The sequence below is a fragment of the Ranitomeya variabilis genome, chromosome 5 (assembly GCF_051348905.1).
Source record: "Ranitomeya variabilis isolate aRanVar5 chromosome 5, aRanVar5.hap1, whole genome shotgun sequence".
Classification (NCBI taxonomy): Eukaryota; Metazoa; Chordata; class Amphibia; order Anura; family Dendrobatidae; genus Ranitomeya; species Ranitomeya variabilis.
The window spans coordinates 490,380,887-490,403,966 of record NC_135236.1 but is presented as its reverse complement, the minus strand read 5'-3'; the positions used below and the strand labels follow the sequence as shown (position 1 = coordinate 490,403,966).

Genomic DNA, 23,080 nt, shown 5'->3' with positions numbered 1-23,080 from the left:
GGGATCTTGAGAGTAGAGTGGAGAGTCGATCTTTAATGGTGGAGAAGCTGGTTTTGGAGGTGGAGGGCGGGGCAGATGGGAGGAAGGGCTCTGGGGGTTGTCGACCAAAACTGTCTCTGATGTTATCAATCTTCTGCTTGAAAAATGAGGCAAAGTCTTCAGCTGAGATGAGTGGGGAGAGAGGAGGTGCTGGGGAATGGAGGAGAGAATTGAAGGTGTTGAATAACTGTTTACGTTGTTAGACAGGGAGGATATGAGAGATGAGAAATAGGTTTGTTTAGCTGTGGCGAGTGGCCTTGAAAGTAGTGAGGGACAGTTTGAATGCGATGAAGTGCTCATTGTAGTGGGATCTTTTCCATCTCCGCTCAGCAGCCCTGGAAGCTCGCCTCAGTTCTTTGGTCAGGCTGATGTGTCAGGGCTATTTGTTGATTTTGCGAGCTTTGGTATGTGTGAGAGGGGAAACAGATTCCAAAGCTACAGCTATTGTGGTGTTATATAGAGCGGCAGCGACATTTGCATTATGTAGGGAACTTATTTCTGTAAGAAGGAGAAGGGATTCAGAGAATGAATGTAGATCAAGGTGTTTAAGATTTCTGCGAGGGTGTGCAAGTTTCTAGGTTGGGGATTGTAGACAAGGAGTGGAGAGGGAAGAGAATGTGAGTAGGTCAGAAAGAGGAAGAGGTGAGTTAGAGAGGTTAGATAGGGAGCAGAGGCGGATGAAGATGAGGTCCAGTGTATGGCCATCTTTGTGGGTGGCTGTAGAAGACCATTGAGTGAGGCCGAAGGAGGAAGTGAGAGATAGAAGTTTAGTGGCAGCTGAGAGGGAAGTGTCAATGGGGATGTTGAAGTCACCCAAGATGAAGTAGCCAGGTGGAGAAGTGGTCAAAGAAGGTGGTGGCTGGCCCTGGGGGGCAGTAAATGACAGCCAGTTGGAAGTTGGAGGGGGAGTAGATGCGCACAGAGTGCACCTCAAAGGAAGGGAGGGTAATAGAGGGTGGTAATTGGATTGGGGTGAAGGAGCAGTTATCTGACAGGAGAAAACCAACTCCTCCACCATGCTTGCTGTTGGGGCAGGGTGTGTGGGAAAGGTGGAATCCACCATACGAAAGTGCAGCAGGAGAGGCTGTGTCAGAAGGGGTGAGCCAGGTTTCAGTGATGGCGAGGAAAGAAAGTTTGGTAGTAATAAAAAGATCATGGATGTAGGAAAGCTTGTTGCAGACAGAGCGAGCATTCTACAGAGTTCCTGTTAGTGGGACTGGGGAAGCGGGGGCTGGGCGAAGGGTATAAGGTTAGAGAGGTTACGGAAATTTGTGATAGAGCGTGGATGGGAGGTAGAAATGACTGTGGGGATGTGGTGAGGAGGACCTGGATTTGGAGAGATATCACCAACAGTGAGAAGGAGCAGAGAAAGTGTTAGCAGGTGGGAGCAGGAGAGGGCATGAGGTGGCTGTCTGTGTTTGGAGACAGAAGATTGTATGTTGAGGAACAGTTCTGAGGAGGAGGTGAGATGGATGGGGAGGATTGAAGAAGAGATGAACAGTTCCTTACTAGGTGTAGAGATTAAGGGGGTTAGTAGAAAGTGAAGGATTATAGGGGTGAGAGTGAAAACAAACAGAAACATTGTTTACAGTGACTGTATCCAGTTACCTTCAGTTGTCTTCTGGTTCAATTCTGGTTTTAATTCTGATCTTCACACTTGTATGATACACTTAGGGTACCGTCACACAGTACCATTTTCATCGCTACGACGGCACGATCTGTGACGTCGCAGCGTCGTATGATTATCGCTCCAGCGTCGTAGACTGCGGTCACACTGTGCAATCACGGCGCTGGAGCGATGCCGAAGTCCCCGGGTAACCAGGGTAAACATCGGGTTACTAAGCGCAGGGCCGCGCTTAGTAACCCGATGTTTACCCTGGTTACCAGCGTAAACATAAAAAAAACAAACAGTACATACTTACATTCCGGTGTCTGTCCCCCGGCGTTCTGCTTCTCTGCACTGTGTAAGCGCCATAGCCGGAAAGCAGAGCGGTGACGTCAGACGTCACCGCTGTGCTCGCTTTCCGGCCGGCAGGCGCTTACAGTGCAGAGAAGCTGAGACGCCGGAGGACAGACACCGGAATGTGAGTATGTACGGTTTGTTTTTTTTACGTTTACGCTGGTAACCACGGTAAACATCGGGTTACTAAGCGCGGCCCTGCGCTTAGTTACCCGATGTTTACCCTGGTTACAAGCGAACACATCGCTGGATCGGTGTCACACACAACGATCCAGCGATGTCAGCGGGAGATCAAGCGACGAAAGAAAGTTCCAAACGATCTGCTACGACGTACGATTCTCAGCAGGATCCCTGATCGCTGCTGCGTGTCAGACACTGCGATATCGTAACGATATCGCTAGAACGTCACGAATCGTACCGTCGTAGCGATCAAAGTGTGACTGTGTGACGGTACCCTTATAGGATACACACTGCAGACTAAAGTCTTGGCAGACTTGAGCTATGCAATATATGTGCTATAAAGTGCATTCAGGTGTGAAGCAAAGAGGAGTGGTCTCTATTCATCTTGGTCAGAAAATTAAGAGTGGACCAGATGCATATAATCAAGCCAAAGTAAACAAGGTCATAAATAATACTGGGGTAATGCAGGGGTTAGTTGAAAGACATACCATGTGAATACTAGGAGTAGAGGTAAGAGTCTGTGTGGAAAGTTGGGTGACGTACCAGGTGGGGATTATATGCACTTCATATAGACAGACAAAGCAGGAAAGCTGAGTGAATGAGCATATGAATATGTGAATGCGTGTATATATTGTATATGTGTGAGATATATACAGTGTATAGATACACTCTCTGAGGCATACCACAGATGATGGCATTAGATATGTGGTTGGATATGTTAGTGTATGCCTCCATCAGAGTATTAGGGTATGTGCACACGTTGCGGATTTCTTGCAGAAATTTCCTGAAGAAAACCGGAAATTCTCTGCAAGAAATCCGCATTTTTTTTTTTGCGTTTTTTTCCCGTTTTTTTTGCGTTTTTTTAGCATTCTGCAAGCGTAATTAGCTTGCAGAATGCTCCAAGCGATCTGTAGCATCGCTTGGAAAACTGACTGACAAGTTGGTCACACTTGTCAAACATAGCGTTTGACAAGTGTGACCAACTTGTTACTATAGATGCTGCTTTTGCAGCATCTATAGTAAAAGATAGAACGTTTAAAAATAATAAAAAAAATAAAAAAAATGCTTATACTCACCCGCAGACATCAGATCTCCTCACCGGCGTCCGTTCCGTATAGATGGTGTGTGCGCGCAGGGCCTTCCATGACGTCACGGTCACGTGAGCGGTCTCGACCAATCACAGGACAGTGACGTCATTCGGCAAGGTCCTTCACCGCACACCAGCTACAGGAACCAGCCAGCGTGCAGCACAGAGGCGGGAACACTGCGCGGGACATCGAGGGTGAGTATAGGACTATTTTTTATTTTAATTCTTATTTTTTTACCAATTATATGGTGCCCAGTGCGTGGAGGAGAGTCTCCTCTCCTCCACCCTGGGTACCAACCGCACATAATCTGCTTACTTCCCGCATCGTGGGCACAGCCCCGTGCGGGAAGTAAGCAGATCAATAGACCCCTAGGTGTGCGGAATCCCCTGCAATTCCGCATTTTAATGAACATGTTGCTTTTTTTTCCGCGATGCGATTTTTTCGCGGAAAAAAAGGCTACATTTGCACAAAAAATGCGGAATACACTGAAAATAATGGGAGGCATATGTAAGCGTTTTTTTCGCGTTTTTATCACGTTTTTATAGCGAAAAAACGCGAAAAAAACGCGAAAAATACTGAACGTGTGCACATGGCCTTACAGTGACATAGCAGAGTTTTATCAGTAGTCAGCACAGCAGCGTGATGATTATTCTGCTGCGCTCTAATCAACTGCTGTGACAGCAATGTGGAGTAGTGATGAATCATAGGCATAGAAGGTTAGAGTTTGAAGGGACCTCTGTGTCATCGTGTCCAACCCCCTGCATAATGGAGGACATGGTTCACTAAACCATCTCAGACAGATGTCTGTCCAGCCTCTGTTTGAAGACTTTCATTGAAGGAGAGATCATTTTCTCTCGTGGCAGACTATTCCACTCATTGATCACCCTGACTTTGAAAAAGTTTTTTCTAATATCAATTCTGTATCTTCTCCTTTTCAGCTTAATTCCATTGCTTCTTGTAATTTTTGTTTTTCTTGCCTATATGTAGAATCTTGTATAAATCATTATGTAGAACTAAAGGTACCTTCACACGAAACGACATCGCTAGCGATCCGTGACGTTGCAGCGTCCTCGCTAGCGATATCGTTTCGTTTGACACGCAGCAGCGATCAGGATCCTGCTGTGATGTCGCTGGTCGCTGAATAAAGTCCAGAACTTTATTTGGTCGTCCGATCGCTGTGTATCGTTGTGTTTGAAAGCAAAAGCAACGATACCAGCGATGTTTTACACTGGTAACCAGGGTAAACATCGGGTTACCAAGCGCAGGGCCGCGCTTAGTAACCCGATGTTTACCCTGGTTACCAGCGTAAAAGTAAAAAAAACAAACAGTACATGCTCACCTGTGGGTCCCCCAGCGTCTGCTTCCTGACACTGACTGAGCTCCGGCCCTAAAGTGAAAGTGAAAGCACAGCGGTGACGTCACCGCTGTGCTGTTAGGGCCGGAGCTCAGTCAGTGTCAGGATGCAGACGCTGGGGGACGCGCAGGTGAGCATGTACTGTTTGTTTTTTTTACTTTTACGCTGGTAACCAGGGTAAACATTGGGTTACTAAGCGCGGCCCTGCGCTTAGCAACCCGATGTTTACCCTGGTTACCCGGGGACCTCAGCATCGTTGGTCGCTGGAGAGCGGTCTGTGTGACAGCTCTCCAGCGATCAAACAGCGACGCTGCAGCGATCGGCATCGTTGTCACTATCGCTGCAGCGTCGCTTCGTGTGAAGGTACCTTAAGCCACATTGTAGATAAGTAACGATGAAAGCAAATAGCTTGCAAGTCACATCACCCCTTCCCACCACTGTCACCCAGCATGCAACTCCATGCCAGTGACATTACCTCACTCCACCAAGCAGACCACCAGCATGCAGCACAACGAGAGTGACATCACTCCCTTTCCGACACGGCCGCCGAGCAGGCAACCCCATGCAGCATCCCATCATGCAGCATCACCCGCTTCCTCTCACAGTCCCCAAGCATCCATCATCATCATCCTCCCCTTCCCATGCAGCTTCCCAGCACAGAGACCCATACAAGAAACATCACCCCCTTCCCCACACAGACCCCAGCATGCACCATCATCTTCCCCGTGCAGACCCTCAGCACACAGCCCCATATAAGGAACATCACGCCATTTTCCAGACAGCACCCACATACAGCATCCCCCATTACCCCATTCTCCACACAACCCCCTAGCATGCAGAATTACACCATTCTCCGCACAGCCCCCCCCAGCATCATCCCCTTGTCCGCAGTGCCCCTTCAGCACACAGTTCTCACATAGAGCTAACAACCTCACTTGATCGCAGCAGTGCTCAGCGTGAACCCGCGTGATCACGGCGCTGTGTAAATATGGCGGTTTGCGGGAATGCAGCTTCCGTGGTGCCGTATATATACGGCGCTATATATACGGCGCATATACAGAAGTGGTTAAGCTGAGGGTGCCAACAGTTTTGTACGGCCCATTTTGGGGGTTTTGTGTGAAATAATGTCCAATTTACCTTTTGTTCTCTTTTTTTGTGCTGTCCCAATAAACAGAAAGGAAATAAACATGTGTATAACAAAATGTAGAATTGCAATCATTTTCTAGGAGAAATACTTCATTTTCTGGAACAATTTCAAGGGTGCTAACACTTTTGGCCATGATTGTATATCAATAAGGAAAGGTGGCAATCTGGATGGAATGGCGAAGGAAGGTGCAGGGTGCTAATTTAACGTATGGTAAATTGAAAAAGTGCCTATATTTACAAACATTATCACACAATACTCATTAATAATGGTGGGAATAACCCTTTAATGAAGTACATTGTTAACTAGAAACCAGCACGAATCACTCTAAACTGGTTAATGAACCCTGTGAAAAAGAAAAATGAGAAGGTCAACGGAGTCACAAGTCATGTCTACTTACTGAAATGTCCGCTTTAGTTTATGTATAGCTTGTAAATAGGCTGTTAATTGCTGAGCAGAGAGACAGACAACAGCGGAAGGAAAAGTACATCTGATACTGGGGCTAGAAACAATGCACGTGTGACCTGTAGAGCCAGGTATTGAGTTACGAGCCACTGTTTTTCTCTTATCGCAGTAACTCAATTATGGCGGCATGAAAGCTCACAAAGGTTCGATCAAATATATAAACACATAAAACAACCGTACACGTTTCATAGATCATGGTAGAATATGTTATGTAGTAATTGCATGATACTGGCTGCAGAGGACAGGAAGTAATTACCGTAGTGCCCCACAGAGGGGTGTACTCCAATTTTTGCCAACCAGCTGAATATAATGTATGGTAGATGTGACTACATCCCGAACCCTTCTAGTTTGATGCTGAAAAGAACCCATCATCACCATTAAGTGCTGCATGTAGCCATGGTGTGAGTTCAGGGGTGCAGCAAATTGGCAGTGAACCTCAGGCAAAGTCTGCAATATGTTAAAGGGAATCTGTCACCTGTTTTTTTGTTACCTAATCTGACAGCAGCATGATGTAGGGACACAGACCCTGATTCCAGCGATGTGTCACTTACTGGGCTGCGTGCTGTTGTTTTGATAAAATCAATGATTTATGAGCAGGAAAATATTCACTGGAGGACTAGTATATCTGCTGTTATGTTGTCAAGCATATGACCATTCCTGCCAATGCAGAGTGTACACGGAAAGCTACCAAGCAGTGGTGGGGGATAGGTTATACAGGGCTCAGCATTTAGAGAACTGAGGCAGCTAAAAAAGTGATTTTATTCAAACTAAAGGAAGAAGCCTAGTAAGTGATACAAAACTAGAATCATGGTCTCTGTCCCTACATTATGCTGCTCTCAGATGGACTAGCAAAAACCTGGTGACATAGTCCCTTTACATAAGGGTTTTGCTGCAGATCTATGAGTCTTTTCACTATTTGCAGCGCAAATTTTAGGCCACGCCTCTGACCACACCCATTCATAATTAGTCACACCCATATCCACGTCCCAACCACACCCATTTAGCACTGCTGATCATACTGTTTCATATACAATAATTTCTAAACAAAAAAATATGGCCACACAGTGCTCCATACTGTATAATGGCTGCACATGATGCTCCATACTGTATAATGGCCACACATGATGCTCCAGACTGTATAATGACCGCACATGATGCTCCATACTGTATAATGACCGCACATGATGCTCCATACTGTATAATGACTGCACATGATGCTCCATACTGTATATTGGCTGCACATGATACTCCATACTGTATAATGGCCACACATGATACTCCATACTGTATAATGACCGCACATGATGCTCCATACTGTATAATGACTGCACATGATGCTCCATACTGTATAATGACCGCACATGATGCTCCATACTGTATAATGACTGCACATGATGCTCCATACTGTATATTGGCTGCACATGATACTCCATACTGTATAATGGCCACACATGATACTCCATACTGTATAATGACCGCACATGATGCTCCATACTGTATAATGACTGCACATGATGCTCCATACTGTATATTGGCTGCACATGATGCTCCATACTGTATAATCGCCACACATGATACTCCATACTGTATAATGACCGCACATGATGCTCCATACTGTATAATCACCGCACATGATGCTCCATACTGTATAATGACCGCATATGATGCTCCATACTGTATATTGGCTGCACATGATGCTCCATACTGTATAATCGCCACACATGATACTCCATACTGTATAATGACTGCACATGATGCTCCATACTGTATAATCACCGCACATGATGCTCCATACTGTATAATGACCGCACATGATGCTCCATACTGTATAATGACCCCACATGATGCTCCATACTGTATAATGGCCACACATGATACTCCATATTGTATAATGGCCTCACATGATACTCCATACTATATAATGGCCACACATGATACTCCATACTGTATAATGACCGCACATGATACTCCATACTGTATAATCACCGCACATGATGCTCCATACTGTATAATGACCGCATATGATGCTCCATACTGTATAATGACTGCACATGATGCTCCATACTGTATAATGACTGCACATGATGCTCTATATTGTATAATGACCGCACATGATGCTCCATACTGTATAACGACCACACATGATGCTCAATACTGTATAATGGCCACACACAGTTCTCCATACTGTATAATGATCCCACATGATGCTCAATACTGTATAATGACCCCCCCTCCTGTATGCATGGCTCATCTCCCTCCCATCCTATATACATGGCTCATATCCCCCCTTCCTGTATGCATGGCTCATATTCCCCCTCCTTTATGCATGGCTCATATTCCCCCCCTGTATGCATGGCTCATATTCCCCCCCCTGTATGCAATGCTCATATTCCCCCCCTGTATGCATGGCTCATATTCCCCCCTGTATGCATGGCTCATATTCCCCCCCCTGAATGCATGGCTCACATTCCCCCCCCTGTATGCATGGCTCATATTCCCCCCCGTATGCATGGCTCATATTCCCCCCCCCCCGTATGCATGGCTCATATTCCCCCCTCCTGTATGCATGGCTCATATTCCCCCCCCCCTGTATGCATGGCTCATATTCCCCCCCTGTATGCATGGCTCATATTCCCCCCCACCCTGAATGCATGGCTCATATTCCCCCCTGGATGCATGGCTCATATTCCCCCTGAATGCATGGCTTATCTCTCCACCCAACCCCCCCTCCCCCGCCCCCGCCCCCGCTCCCATCTTGCATGGCGCGCCGGCTTATCCTCCTTCATCCCCAGATCCCCCCATCCCCCCATCCCATACTCACCTGTGCCACACTGCACAGCTGCGCCAACATCCCTCTCGCTCTGTCCCAACTCCCGGCGCAGCACCTTCATCCTGCGTGAGCGGTCACGTGATACCGCTCATTAAGATCATGAATATGCGCATATTCATGACCTTAATGAGCGGTACCACGTGACCACTCATTCAGGACGAGCTGTGTACGCCGAGACCAGGCATCGCTGGAGTAAGGTGAGTATTGTCTTCAAGGAGGGCGGGTGGGAGGGAGGCAGGCAGGTTCGGCCGGGGGGAGGGGGGCGGGGGGGGTTGGTCAGTCGGGAGGTGACCCAGGACTTGGTTTAACACAGGAGCGTGGCTTAACACAAGGGGGCGTGTCGGTTCACGTTTCCTGCTGTCTGCGGGATCAGAGCGTCCTGTGCAGGACTGCGGGGCAAAGCATCAAATCCGGGACAGTCCCGCACAATGAGGGACGGTTGGGAGCTATGGTCATAAATACTCGGAGGTCACCCGAGCGTGCTTAGGAAAACTCGAGCAACGAGTACACTCGCTCATCACTACTAATGTTCTATCTGATGGAATCATTCACTTTTCCCGTCTTTTCCATCTGGCCCAGACCAACATGACAACGTCTTCCAGTCACGACTCTGCTACAGAGATTACAACAAAGGCACATTTCACTTCTCACATTTTCAGCTCTGTCACCAATGGGACTATTCCCAACCTGCACAAACTGCTCATCTTGCTGATACCCCAATACTGAGCCGCTGCTGCCGTATGTGTCCCTATTACTGCACCTGCTGTGTGCTTCTCTGTGCCTTCTAAATTCTAAAGCAACCCTCTATAATATAGTAATGCCCGGTGCAAGTGCCCTAGAAAACAGTGACCACATTTTGTCCCCTAAAAAGCAATATTGCCCTCTGTGTGTTCCTTTGACAGTCACAGTAACCTGAAGGTTCCTTTATAACAATAAGTGCCCACTTTACATTTAATAATGTCCTGAGTCTCCCCCCTTTAAAGCTCCCCTTTACACAATATGATGCTCTCTTATACAGACTAATGCCCCCTCACTGCATATATATACTGACCCCTTAGTATCCCCCAAATGGTTTGATAGCTCTAACACTAATCTCCACACTGTATGATGACCCCCTAGATAGTCTCCAGATTGTCTAAGGGTTTTTCTGTCTGTCCTGGAAATCCCGCATCTCTGATTGGTCGAGGCCGCCTGGGCCTCGACCAATCAGCCACGGGCACAGTATCGACGTAGATGTCATAATGGTTGCCATGGCGACGATGATGTCATAAAGGTTGCCTCGACCAATCAGCGACGGGCACAGTCTGCCGTGAATTCTGGAATCATCATTGTCCATATACTACGGGGACATGCATATTCTAGAATACCCAATGCGTTAGAATCGGGCCACAATCTAGTACAGTATAATACACCAGACAATCCTCAGTATAGTATAATGCACTCCCCATAGGCAGCCACTATAGTATAATGCACTTCCAATAGGCAGCCTCTATAGTGTAATGCAGCCCCTAATATAATGCACCCCCATTGGAAACCTCTATACTGTAATGCAGCCCCTAATATAATGCACCCCCATAGGAAGCCTCTATAGTGTAATGCAGCCCCTAATATAATGCACTCCCATAAGAAGCCTCTATAGTATAATGCAGCCCCTAATATAAAGCACCCCATAGGCAGCCTCTATAGTGTAATGCATCCAATAGGCAGCCTGTATAGTATAATGCACCCCCATAGGCAGCCTGTATAGTATAATGCACCCCCATAAGCAGCCTGTATAGTATAATGCACCCCCATAGGCAGCCTGGATAGTGTAATGCACCAAATAGGCAGCCTGTATAGTATATTGCACCCCCATAGGCAGCCTGTATAGCATAATGCACCCCTGTAGGCAGCCTGTAAGCCTGTATAGTATATTGCACCCCCATAGATAGCCTGTATAGTCTAATGCACCCCCATAGGCAGCCTGTATAGTATATTGCACCCCAATAGGCAGACTGTATAGTATATTGCACCCCCATAGGCAGCCTGTATAGTATATTGCACCCCAATAGGCAGCCCATATAGTATATTGCACTCCCATATGAAGCCTGTATAGTATATTGCACCCCCATAGGCAGCCTGTATAGTATATTGCACCCCAGTAGGCAGCCTGTATAGTATAATGCACCTCCATAGGCAGACTTATAACATGATGCATCCCCATTAAAAAAAAATCCAATACTCACCTCTCTTCCTCCTGGTTCCTCCATTGCTCTGAGCGCCCGCACGTCTCCAGACCGCGGGCGCCAAGTAGTGACATCATCACAACCCCCTGTCAGTGTCGGTGACGTCAAACGCTGACAGGAGGATGATGGGAGAGGGAGCATCACTCGTCAATGCTGTCAGCTGTATCGGCTAGTTGCCGATACAGCTGAACCTGTGATGACGAGTGGGGGACCCACTGCTGGCATCGGGCCCCCCACCACCTGCTCATGGGCCGCATAGCAGCCTGGCAGCAATGCAGGGAGATTGATTCTCCCTGCTCTGCCGCAGAATGTAACTGTATTGGCGCACGCAGCGCGACCATGCAGTTACAGTAGCGTAACTCTGGGTGGGCCCCCTCAGAGCGCATGGCCCAGGGCGATGGTCCACTCTGCCCCCCTGGTAGCTATACTACTGGTATAACCCCTTAGTGACAAAGCCAATTTTGTACTTAATCCCCAAGCAAATTTTTACAATTCTGACCACTGTCACTTTATAAGGTTATAGCTCTGGAACGCTTCAACAGATCCCACTGATTTTGAGACTGTTTTTTCATGACATATTGTACTTCACGGTAGTGGTAAAATTTCTTCGATATGAGTTGTGTTTATTTATGAAAAAAGGGAGATTGGCAAAAATTTAAAAAATTTAGTAATTTTCAAACTTTTAATTTTTATGCCCTTAAATCAGGGAGTCATATAGCACAAAATAGTTAATAAGTAACATTTCCCACATGTCTACTTTACATCAGCAAAATCTTGGAAACATACCGTATATACTCGAGTATAAGCTGACCCGAGTATAACCCAACCCCCCTAATTTTGCCACAAAAAACTGGGAAAATTTAATGACTCGAGTATAAGCCTAGGGTGGAAAATGCAGCAGCCACTGGTAAATTTCAAAAGTAAAAATAGATACCAATAAAAGTAAAATTAATTGAGACATCAGTAGTTTAAGTGTTTTTGAATATCCATATTGAATCAGGAGCCCCATATAATGCTCCATACAGTTTATGATGGGCTCCATAAGATGCTTCATATTAAAATATGCCCCATATAATGCTGCACAAATGTTGATTATGACCCCATAAAATGCTCCATACAGACATTTGCCCCGTATAATGCTCCACAAATGTGGATTATGGCCCCATAAGATGCTCCATACAGATATTTGCCCCCATATCATGCTGCACATGGCCCCATATAATGCTGCACATGGCCCCATACAGATGCCCCATACAGATATTTGCCCCCATATCATGCTGCACATGGCCACATAAGATGCTCCATACAGATATTTGCCCCATATAATGCTGCACATGGCCACATACAGATGCCCCATACAGATATTTGCCCCCATATCATGCTGCACATGGCCACATAAGATGCCCCATACAGATATTTGCCCCCATATCATGCTGCACATGGCCACATAGGATGCTCCATACAGATAATTGCCCCATATAATGCTGCACATGGCCACATACAGATGCCCCATACAGATATTTGCCCCATATCATGCTACACATGGCCACATAAGATGCCCCATACAGATATTTGCCCCCATATCATGCTGCACATGGCCACATAAGATGCTCCATACAGATATTTGCCCCATATGCTGTTGCTGCGATTTAAAAAAATTAAAAAATTACTTACTCACCTCTCCGGCCCCCGGCACTTGCTATAGTCACCTGCTCCCCGTTCCACCTACGACCGCCGCTGTGTCTTCCCATCCTCTGCACCAACGATCAGGCAGAGGGCGGCGTGCACTAATCGCGTCACCGCGCCCTCTGACCTGAGCGTCACTGCGGAAGACACAGCGGCGCCGACGGTGGAACGAGGAGCAGGTGAATATCGCGCACTGCCCCCGTCACACTCATCTGCTCCTGACGCCGTCGCTGCACGTCTGTTCCCCGGAGCCGCATTTTCTTCCTGTAGTGAGCGGTCACCGTTACCGCTCAGTATAGTAATGAATATGCGGCTCCACCCCTATGGGAGGTGGAGCCGCATATTCATTACTGTAATGAGCGGTACCATGTGACCGCTCACTACAGGAAGAAACTGCAGCGCCGGGAAGCAGGGACCTGCAGGGACTGCACCAGGAGCAGGTGAGTATTATTAGACAGCCCCCGCTCCCCCTCCCCTGCCGACCCCTGGGTATGACTCGAGTATAAGCCGAGAGAGGGACTTTCAGCCCAAAAAAGTGGGCTGAAAATCTCGGCTTATACTCGAGTATATACTGTAATTTCTTTTAGTTAGGTCGTTATAAGGGTTAAAAGTTGACCAGCGATTTCTCATTTTTCCAACAAAATTTACAAAACGATTTTTTTAGGGACTACCTCACATTTGAAGTGAGTTTGGGGGGTCAATATAATAGAAAATACCCAAAAGTGACACCATTCTAAAAACTGCACCCATCAAGGTGCATAAAACCACATTCAAGAAGTTTATTAACCCTTCAGGTGCTTCACGAGAACTAAAGCAATGTGGAAGAAAAAAATGAACATTTTACTTTTTCCACAAAAAAATTACTTTTGAACCAAACTTTTTTATTTTCACAAGGGTATCAGGAAAAAATAGACCACAAAATGTGTTGTGCAATTTCTCCTGAGTACGCAGATATCCCATATGTGGGGGAAATCCACTGTTTGGCTGCATGGCAGGGCTCAGAAGGGAGGGAGCACCGTTTAAATTTGTGAACGCAAAATTGGCTGGAATCAATGGTGGGCGCCATGTCGCATTTGGAGACCCCTTGACGTACCTGAACAGCGGAAACCTCCCCAATTCTAACTCCAACCCTAACACAGCCCAAACCCAAACCTTAACCCCAACATACCCCTAATCCCAACCCTAACCATAACCCTAACCCCAACACAAGCCTAACCCCAACCCTAGCCCCAACCCTAACCCTAGCCCAACATTAACCCTAGCCCAGCCCTAACCCTAGACCCAACCCTAACCCTAGCCCAACTCTAACCCTATCCCCAACCGTAACCCTAGCCCATCCCTAACACTAGCTCTAACCCAAGCTTCCAACCCTAACCTGAGCCCAACCCTAGACTCTAGCTGTAACCCCAACCCAAACCCTTGCCATAACCCTAACCCTAGCTCTAACTCCAACCCTAACCCTAATGGAAAAATCGAAATAATTTTTTCAAAAATTTTATTATTTTTACCTAGGGGGGTGATAAAGGGCGGTTTGTTTTACTGTTTATTTATTTTGATCACTGTGATAGGGTCTATCACAGTGATAAAAATGAACCAATAGGAGAAATCTCCTATTGTTGTCGGGTGCCGGCCAGCAGATCACTGCGCATGTGCCCTCCATTTTTTTCCCAGAAGAAGACACCAATTGTTGGGGAACATCACTGGGGGATGCAGGAAGTGCTGGAGGTACTGGGGGGGGCTCGGGGGATCCAATTTCTCTCCTCTGATGTGCTAGATCATATCAGAGGAGACAGAATTAAATAGGAAATTGCACTTTTTTTTGCAGTCGCCATTATTCCATGAATAACGGTGATCGCAACACTGGGAACATTAAAAAACAACCTGAATCATGTTCTCTGGGATCTCAGCTATCCCCAGTAGCCAAGACCGTGGAGAATTTGTGACGCTGGAGGGTGCTAGAACCATATTTCTCAGTTCCGTTAAAAAGCAGTGCCGAGGAATAAGTACCCTTAACTGACGCCGTTAAAAGGCATATTGGCGGTCGTTAAAGGATTAAATATTTTTGTGATCCGATTTGTGTGTGAGCAGAAAAGAAAGCTGAAATAGCAGACAGACATTGTGGGATTTTGGTCAGTAAGGACGTGAGGTCGGGTCCAGATAAGTAGATCTGCGTGTCATCGGTGTAGAGATGATACTGCAAACCGTGCGATTCTATGAGCTGTCCCAGGCTGAAGGTGTAGATGGAGAAGAGCAGGGGCCCTAGGACTGAGCCTTGGGGAACACCAACAGACAGAAGGCGAGGTGAGGAGGTGGTGTGGGAGAGGGAGACACTGAATATTCGGTCTGTTAGATATGACGAGATCCAGGATAGGGCCAAGTCTGTGATGCCAAGGGATGAGAGAATCTGTAGCAGGAGGGAATGGTCAACAGTGTCAAAAGCAGAAGACAGATCCAGGAGAAGGAGGACAGATTGGTGTCACTTGCTCTTGGCGGTTAGTAGGTCGTTGGTGTCTTTAGTAAGGGCAGTTTCAGTTGAGTGATGCAGTTGAAAGCCAGATTGTAACCGGACAAAGAGGGAGCAGGAGGAGAGAAAGGAGGACAGTTCAAGATGGACATGCTGTTCCAGTAGTTTTGAGGCATAAGGGAGAAGAGACATTGGGCGATACCTAGACACAGAGGATGGGTCGAGGGAGGGCTTTTTGAGGATGGGTGTGATCGAGGCATGCTTGAAGGATGAGGGGAAGACACCAGTTGTAAGTGAGAGGTTGAAGAGGTGTCTTAGGGTTGGGATGAAGACTGTGGCGAAGTTAGGGATGATGTGGGATGGGAGCGGGTCAAGAGTGCAAGTGGTGAGATGCGATCTTGACAGGAGGGTGGAGAGCTCATCATCTTCTGTCATGGTGGAGAAGCTGGTTTTGGAGGAACAGGGTTGAGCAGCTAAGAGGAGCTTTGGGGGCTGCGGGCCAAAACTTTCTCTGATCGTATCAATCTTCTGCTTAAAGAAAGAGGCAAAGTCTTCAGCAGAAATGAGAGGAGAGGGGGGAGGTGCTGGGGGACGGAGTAAAGTATTGAAAGTGTTGAAAAGCTCTTTAGGGTTGTGAGACAGGGAGGATATGAGAGATGAGAAGTAAGTTTGTTTTGCGGCAGTGAGCGTGGATTTGAAGCTGGCGAGGGACTGTTTGTATGCAATGAAGTGGTCGGCAGAGCGGGATCGCTTCCATCTCCGCTCAGCGACCCTGGAAGCCCGTCTCAGTTCTTTGGTCAGGGTGGTCAGCCAGGTCTGCCTGTTGATTGTACGAGTTTTGCTATGCGTGAGGGGGGTGGCCAAGTCAAGTGTTGCTGTTATTGTGGCATTATAGAAAGTGGCAGCAGCATCTGTGTCATGAAGGGAAGCTATGCCTATTTTCCCCATAGTGAAACATGGTGGTGGCAGCATCATGCTGTAGAGATGTTTTTCAGCAGCAGGGACAGTGAAAATGGTCCGAGTTGAGGGGAAGATTAATTGTGCGAAATACATGGATATTCGTCAGCAAAACATGTTTCAGTCTGTCAGTAATTTGAGACTGGGGCGGAGTTTCACCTTCCAACAAGACAATGACCCAAAGCATACTGCTAAAGTAACACTGGAGTGGTTTAAGGGGAAACGTGTTAATGTTTTGGCGTGACCTAGCCACAGCCCAGACCTTAATCCAATTGAGAATTTGTGGTTAGACTTGAAGATTGCTGTTCACTAGAGTAAACTACATAACTTCAAAGAACTAGAGCAGTTTTGCCTTGAGAAATGGGCAAAAGTCCCAATGGCAAGATGTGGAACGCTCATAGAGACTTATCCAAAGCGACCTGCAGCTATAATTGCCGTAAAAAGTACTGACTTTAGGGGGGTGAATAGTTATGCACACTAAAGTTTTCCTTTATTTTGTCTTATTTGTTGTTTATTTCACAGTAAAAAGAAAATCAAATGTTCACAGTTGTAGGCATGTTCTTTACGTGAACCAATATAAACCTAAAAAAAAACAGAAATTCCAGATTGTGAGGTAGCAAATCTTAAAAAAATGCCAAGGCAAGAGTTGTGGAGGTCTGGGGTGTGAATACTTTTGCAAGCCACTGTATATTATATTTGTTTCTGGGAACACCTAAATGTGGGCAACACCTTCACCTCATCTCTAATAGTTTCACTTTTTATGCCATATTGCATCTATAATGCCTTACCCTGATTGGCTTCTGAGTCCTGATTTAGGGTTTCTTGACTGCTGCTGTGAGAGACCGCAGGAATAATGGACAGAGATGTTGGACAAGATAAAGATGCTGATACATCCATCTGTGCAAGGAAGGAGCAAGACACTGGAGCTGTTGGGACTTCACAATTATGCTGGGATTGTTCGTATGGATGGTATGCATCATTGTGAACACAGGGAGGTTTCCAATGTGATATTCCTATCGCAACTGGTCCATTAACTTCAAAACCTAGAATATAGGAAAGCTGATGAAAAAAATGCAGTTCATCTATAGTTCCATGTCATTCATATATTCATTAATGTCACATGTTTCACATTCTACTGTATGAACACTTGGGAAACAGTTTGATAGTATGAGTTTGATATTTTTATTTTACCATTTTATCTTCTCTATAGGGCAATTTTTCAACTTTCTAAAGTTCGCAATCCACAAACAAGCTATTCACTATGTCAACATTTTTATTTTAGTTGTTGATCAGGCTTTGCAAATTAATGAATCTTTGTAACATACTAAATTACCTTATCAATCATGCATCCTTTTCTCCCAAGCACCATGCTAAAGGGAGTGTTTCAGCTGCCTTGTTCATGCTCTTTAGAGTAACTTTTTGAACGGCAGGTCTAGGAAATATTCGTACTCCAGTGTGAGCTTTTCTGATCCCTTCCTCCATGCCAAGGCAAGGATGAGAGTTTGTAAATAGTGCCTGATCATGGAAGACTAGAGCAAAGTAGCTCACATTGGTGTACAGATATTTGCTAGACCTGCAGTTCAAAATAACTACTCTAAAGAGGATGAACAACGCAGCTGAAACAGCACTTTAAGCATGAAGTTTGGGAGCAAACAATGCAGGATAAAATATCGGAGCACATTGCAAAGATTCAGAACTTTACAAAGACAAATTAATAATTAAATAATAATTATCAGTCTTTGCTCTTTAAGTGTGCATTTCTAGTGGCCGATAATCAAGAAAGTGTGCTCAAAGGAATGCTTATTTCCTAATTATCGGCTGGTGTAACCAATCTGTCAATCACCCAATGAACAAGCAAGATACCCGATCTTCAGGTGAAATAATTTTTAAAGGGGTTGCCCACTACTATGACAACCACTTCTTGATCAAAATGTTTTGCTTCCATAAAAAAACTTATACTCACCTCCCGTGCCAGTGGTCGCTCTCCCTAAGGCTGTTGTGCAGTGTTGTGACACGTGATGCTGGTGCCCAATCAGTGCTGGATCACTGTCTCTGCCTTCGAACAAATCGATCATGAAGTCCCGGCTGCAGCTGATACCAGACTTCTTCTTCATGTTCGATTTGTCCGAAGGCGGAGGCAGTGACACCAGCACTGATGGACGCCGGCATCCCATGTCACAACACCACACAAGAGCCCCAGGGAGAGCGAGTATAGAACGGCGGGAACGGCGTCGTCATGGGAGGTGAGTATAGGTTTTATTTATCGAGGCCAAGCGAGGGGTGTGAGAAGACGTTGTCCAAGTAGTGGACAACTTCTTTGAGCTTGATATTCTACATGCACAGAAAGATTGTATGTACGTCAGACTGTGTAAATATGAAAGTGCTATGAAAAGACCACCAAGCTGCTTACATGTACCAAATCAACGGTTGTTAAATGGCTGCCATTGGTCCGTGTAAATGCAGCCTGAGGGTGCTGTGTTAAAATAACTCAGGAGCTTCTGTCTAAGCAATAAAAAGTCATTTTATCTCTATAGTTGTGGTGTTTTTGAACTGTGAAGTGTATACCATACTGTAGATGTATAACGGACCAAAAAACTACAGTTACATTAAACCTGAAGATTTCATTTTTATCAAATTTTGGCTCCAATCTAAAATTGTGAAGAACATGGAATAGTCAGTTCCAGACCTTCTCCTCACCACAATGTTGTTGCTTTTTATGGGACACTTAGCTGTATTAATGCTCTGCTTGCTTTGCCCAAAAAACAGTAGGGTGTGCACACAAAGCAATGTTACCGGGAGCTGGAAAATAAAGCTATCTACTATAAGTATACACCTTTATAAATGGCACATGGTAAATGGGAGCTAGTTACAAATTTTGCATACGAGCTTAGGAGATTCTATTAACACCTGCAAACAGGTACTTTATGCAGAAGGGCAGCACTATCCCCTTGTTTTAGCAATATTTGGGGCTGTAAGCTCCCAGGGCCCCTATCATTATTAATTCCTAACATCTTTAGAACATGTCAGAGATTGGGAAATTGTGTAGAGACTTTTCCAGATTTTGTTTCAGGTGACTCCTCGTCGATGGTATTAGTGAATATGGGATGCGGTAGTCATGGTAATGGGATCGAAGCAGGATAACAGCAGTCAATTATACTTACAAGATTATCAAGTTGTTTCCAAAGTAAATCTCAGCATGTAGCAACTGCAGTGGGAAAAGAAGAAAAACCCAATTCCCTGGCTAAAGGCTAAGCAGTATACAGTAGAGAAAATTGCATATCATATTTTTTATTTATCATGCTCTCGGAAATACCTAGGTGGGTGGATGGACTATATATACAGTGGGGCAAAAAAGTATTTAGTCAGTCAGCAATAGTGCAAGTTCCACCACTTAAAAAGATGAGAGGCGTCTGTAATTTACATCATAGGTAGACCTCAACTATGGGAGACAAACTGAGAAAAAAAAATCCTGAAAATCACATTGTCTGTTTTTTTATCATTTTATTTGCATATTATGGTGGAAAATAAGTATTTGGTCAGAAACAAACAATCAAGATTTCTGGCTCTCACAGACCTGTAACTTCTTCTTTAAGAGTCTCCTCTTTCCTCCACTCATTACCTGTAGTAATGGCATCCGGTTTACACTTGTTATCAGTATAAAAAGACACCTGTGCACACCCTCAAACAGTCTGACTCCAAACTCCACTATGGTGAAGACCAAAGAGCTGTCAAAGGACACCAGAAACAAAATTGTAGCCCTGCACCAGGCTGGGAAGACTGAATCTGCAATAGCCAACCAGCTTGGAGTGAAGAAATCAATAGTGGGAGCAATAATTAGAAAATGGAAGACATTCAAGACCACTGATAATCTCCCTCGATGTGGGGCTCCACGCAAAATCCCACCCCGTGGGGTCAGAAAGATCACAAGAACGGTGAGCAAAAATCCCAGAACCACGCAGGGGGACCTAGTGAATGAACTGCAGAGAGCTGGGACCGATGTAACAAGGCCTACCATAAGTAACACACTACGCCACCATGGACTCAGATCCTGCAGTGCCAGACGTGTCCCACTGCTTAAGCCAGTACATGTCCGGGCCCGTCTGAAGTTTGCTAGAGAGCATTTGGATGATCCAGAGGAGTTTTGGGAGAATGTGCTATGGTCTGATGAAACCAAACTGGAACTGTTTGGTAGAAACACAACTTGTCGTGTTTGGAGGAAAAAGAATACTGAGTTGCATCCATCAAACACCATACCTACTGTAAAGCATGGTGGTGGAAACATCATGCTTTGGGGCTGTTTCTCTGCAAAGGGGCCAGGACGACTGATCCGGGTACATGAAAGAATGAATGGGGCCATGTATCGTGAGATTTTGAGTGCAAACCTCCTTCCATCAGCAAGGGCATTGAAGATGAAATGTGGCTGGGTCTTTCAACATGACATTGATCCAAAGCACACCGCCAGGGCAACGAAGGAGTGGCTTCGTAAGAAGCATTTCAAGGTCCTGGAGTGGCCTAGCCAGTCTCCAGATCTCAACCCTATAGAAAACCTTTGGAGGGAGTTGAAAGTCAGTGTTGCCAAGCGAAAAGCCAAAAATATCACTGCTCTAGAGGAGATCTGCATGGAGGAATGGGCCAACATACCAACAACAGTGTGTGGCAACCTTGTGAAGACTTACAGAAAACGTTTGACCTCTGTCATTGCCAACAAAGGATATATTACAAAGTATTGAGATGAAATTTTGTTTCTGACCAAATACTTATTTTCCACCATAATATGCAAGTAAAATGATAAAAAAAACAGACAATGTGATTTTCAGGATTTTTTTTTCTCAGTTTGTCTCCCATAGTTGAGGTCTACCTATGATGTAAATTACAGACACCTCTCATCTTTTTAAGTGGTGGAACTTGCACTATTGCTGACTGACTAAATACTTTTTTGCCCCACTGTAAAATATGGGATCTAAAGAGGACCTTTCACCTGTTTGAGCATGTTAAACTGGACACATCATAGAATAGCAGTCACTCAGATCAATAAAACACCTGTTTTATTTTTTCATTTCTCCTCTCCATTGTGGAAATGTTAGCTTGTAAAGTTTTGGTTATAATTTATGATAAGCCCAATGTGCAATATAAAACAGCGGAGTATAATTACAAGCACCTAAAGCAGCTTTCATTTCATGGTACTATGGTACGATGGTGGTGGAAATGCAGTAGAGCTGATTGTGATTATAAACACTTTCATCTTTTATCTCACTGCAGTCATTGTGGGAGGAGGGAAAGTTGAGCTGAGTTGAGTCTCATTATAAACACCTCTTAAGCTGCAGAGCCACTCTCATAGCACTTGTTAGCTCTGCCCTTCTCCCCACACTGACTGCTGTGAGATTAAAGCTGGAAGTGTTTGTAATCACACTCAGCTCTGCTCTACAGTATACAATAGTTGGAAAAATCAGGGTTGATAGCAGAACTGTCTATAATTACATCTCACAGGAAACAGGTATGTTTTTCTGAGCTTCTGAGGGCGTGTTCTTTTTTCCCCTGCTTACAATCGGTCAAAGTCACGCATAGGATAAAAGTATATGCCCAACAGACAAATCACTAGTAACACTCAATTTACAAATCTCTGGGGATGCCAAGTTGAATACATCATCAATTATAACCTAAAATTTGCAAGCTAGTATCTTTACAATGTTAATGAGAAGTTAAAAAATAAAAGTTACTCAGTTCTGCAGCCACTATTTCATGATGGGGACAGTTTAACATGCTAAAACTGGTGAAAGGTCCTCTTTAATGGCTCTTCACTATGTTAATTCTTGTCTTTTATGTTAGACAAATTTTCCACCATAATACATAAGTACACTTATTACTGTAAAACCTTATTTATTAGTCTATTTATGTGTTGTTTTAAAATATATTTGTGAGAACGTAGTGATCTTTTCTTCTCTTGTTTTGCTTTTTATGACATTGCTACTTACCTATAGTGATCTGACTGACACAGCTGTAGTAGCTCGTCCCACTGGACAGATTATTGTAGCTGCCACTATTAGGATCTGTCTCTGTAAAATATGAAACATATCATGAGAAACTGAAAGATAAAACAAGTAAAACGATTTTGCAATTTTGCCATCTCTAGTGGGTCATTTGTTCAGCAATAAACCATCACAAGTGTGTGCAGCCATAAATTTCACCTGGAGTACATGTCTAGCCAGAATGACTCACAACAGGCAGGTCAGTGCTTCTTTTCTGCTGGAATAACAGAAATGCTTTATATAAAATAAACTGAGGATCTTCGTGGATGTTAATAGGGTTCCTTTATGCTACACAGATTATTTATGGTCATATATTTTGTAAAATTTCCAGTATATTTGACTTCTTTTAAAGGTAACCCAACTACGAGTAGCATGAATCAGATAGAAAGATCTGTTTTATGTGACATGCAGAAATAGTGCTAACTGCTGTTGCTTCAAAAGCATCCAGCAACTAGAGAGGTTAACACAGTCACAGGAGTCAGGGAGTGGTTAGCAGCGCCCCAGGGGGATTGTGGGAGACTTGTTTACTGTTCGGGCAGCAGCGAAAGGAATGAGTGTTGTGTGGTCTCTCTCTCACAATAGTTCAGGCAAGTGAACCATAGGGACACATGATTCCATTACAGAGTGGAGTTGGGCTAACCCCCTGTACTGCTAGTGGAGAA

General features: G+C 45.0%; 1 protein-coding gene across 1 annotated transcript in view; it reads right to left on the bottom strand.

The window, feature by feature from the left end:
• Positions 1–23,080, bottom strand: part of ANO4 (anoctamin 4) — a 394,529-nt gene that overhangs the window by 301,133 nt on the left and 70,316 nt on the right. The window contains exons 2-3 of the mRNA XM_077265595.1: positions 22,365–22,445; positions 17,181–17,435 (exon numbers count right to left, since the gene is read on the bottom strand). Coding sequence (XP_077121710.1) covers positions 17,181–17,435; positions 22,365–22,445 — 336 coding nt within the window. The remainder of the gene's footprint in view (positions 1–17,180; positions 17,436–22,364; positions 22,446–23,080) is intronic.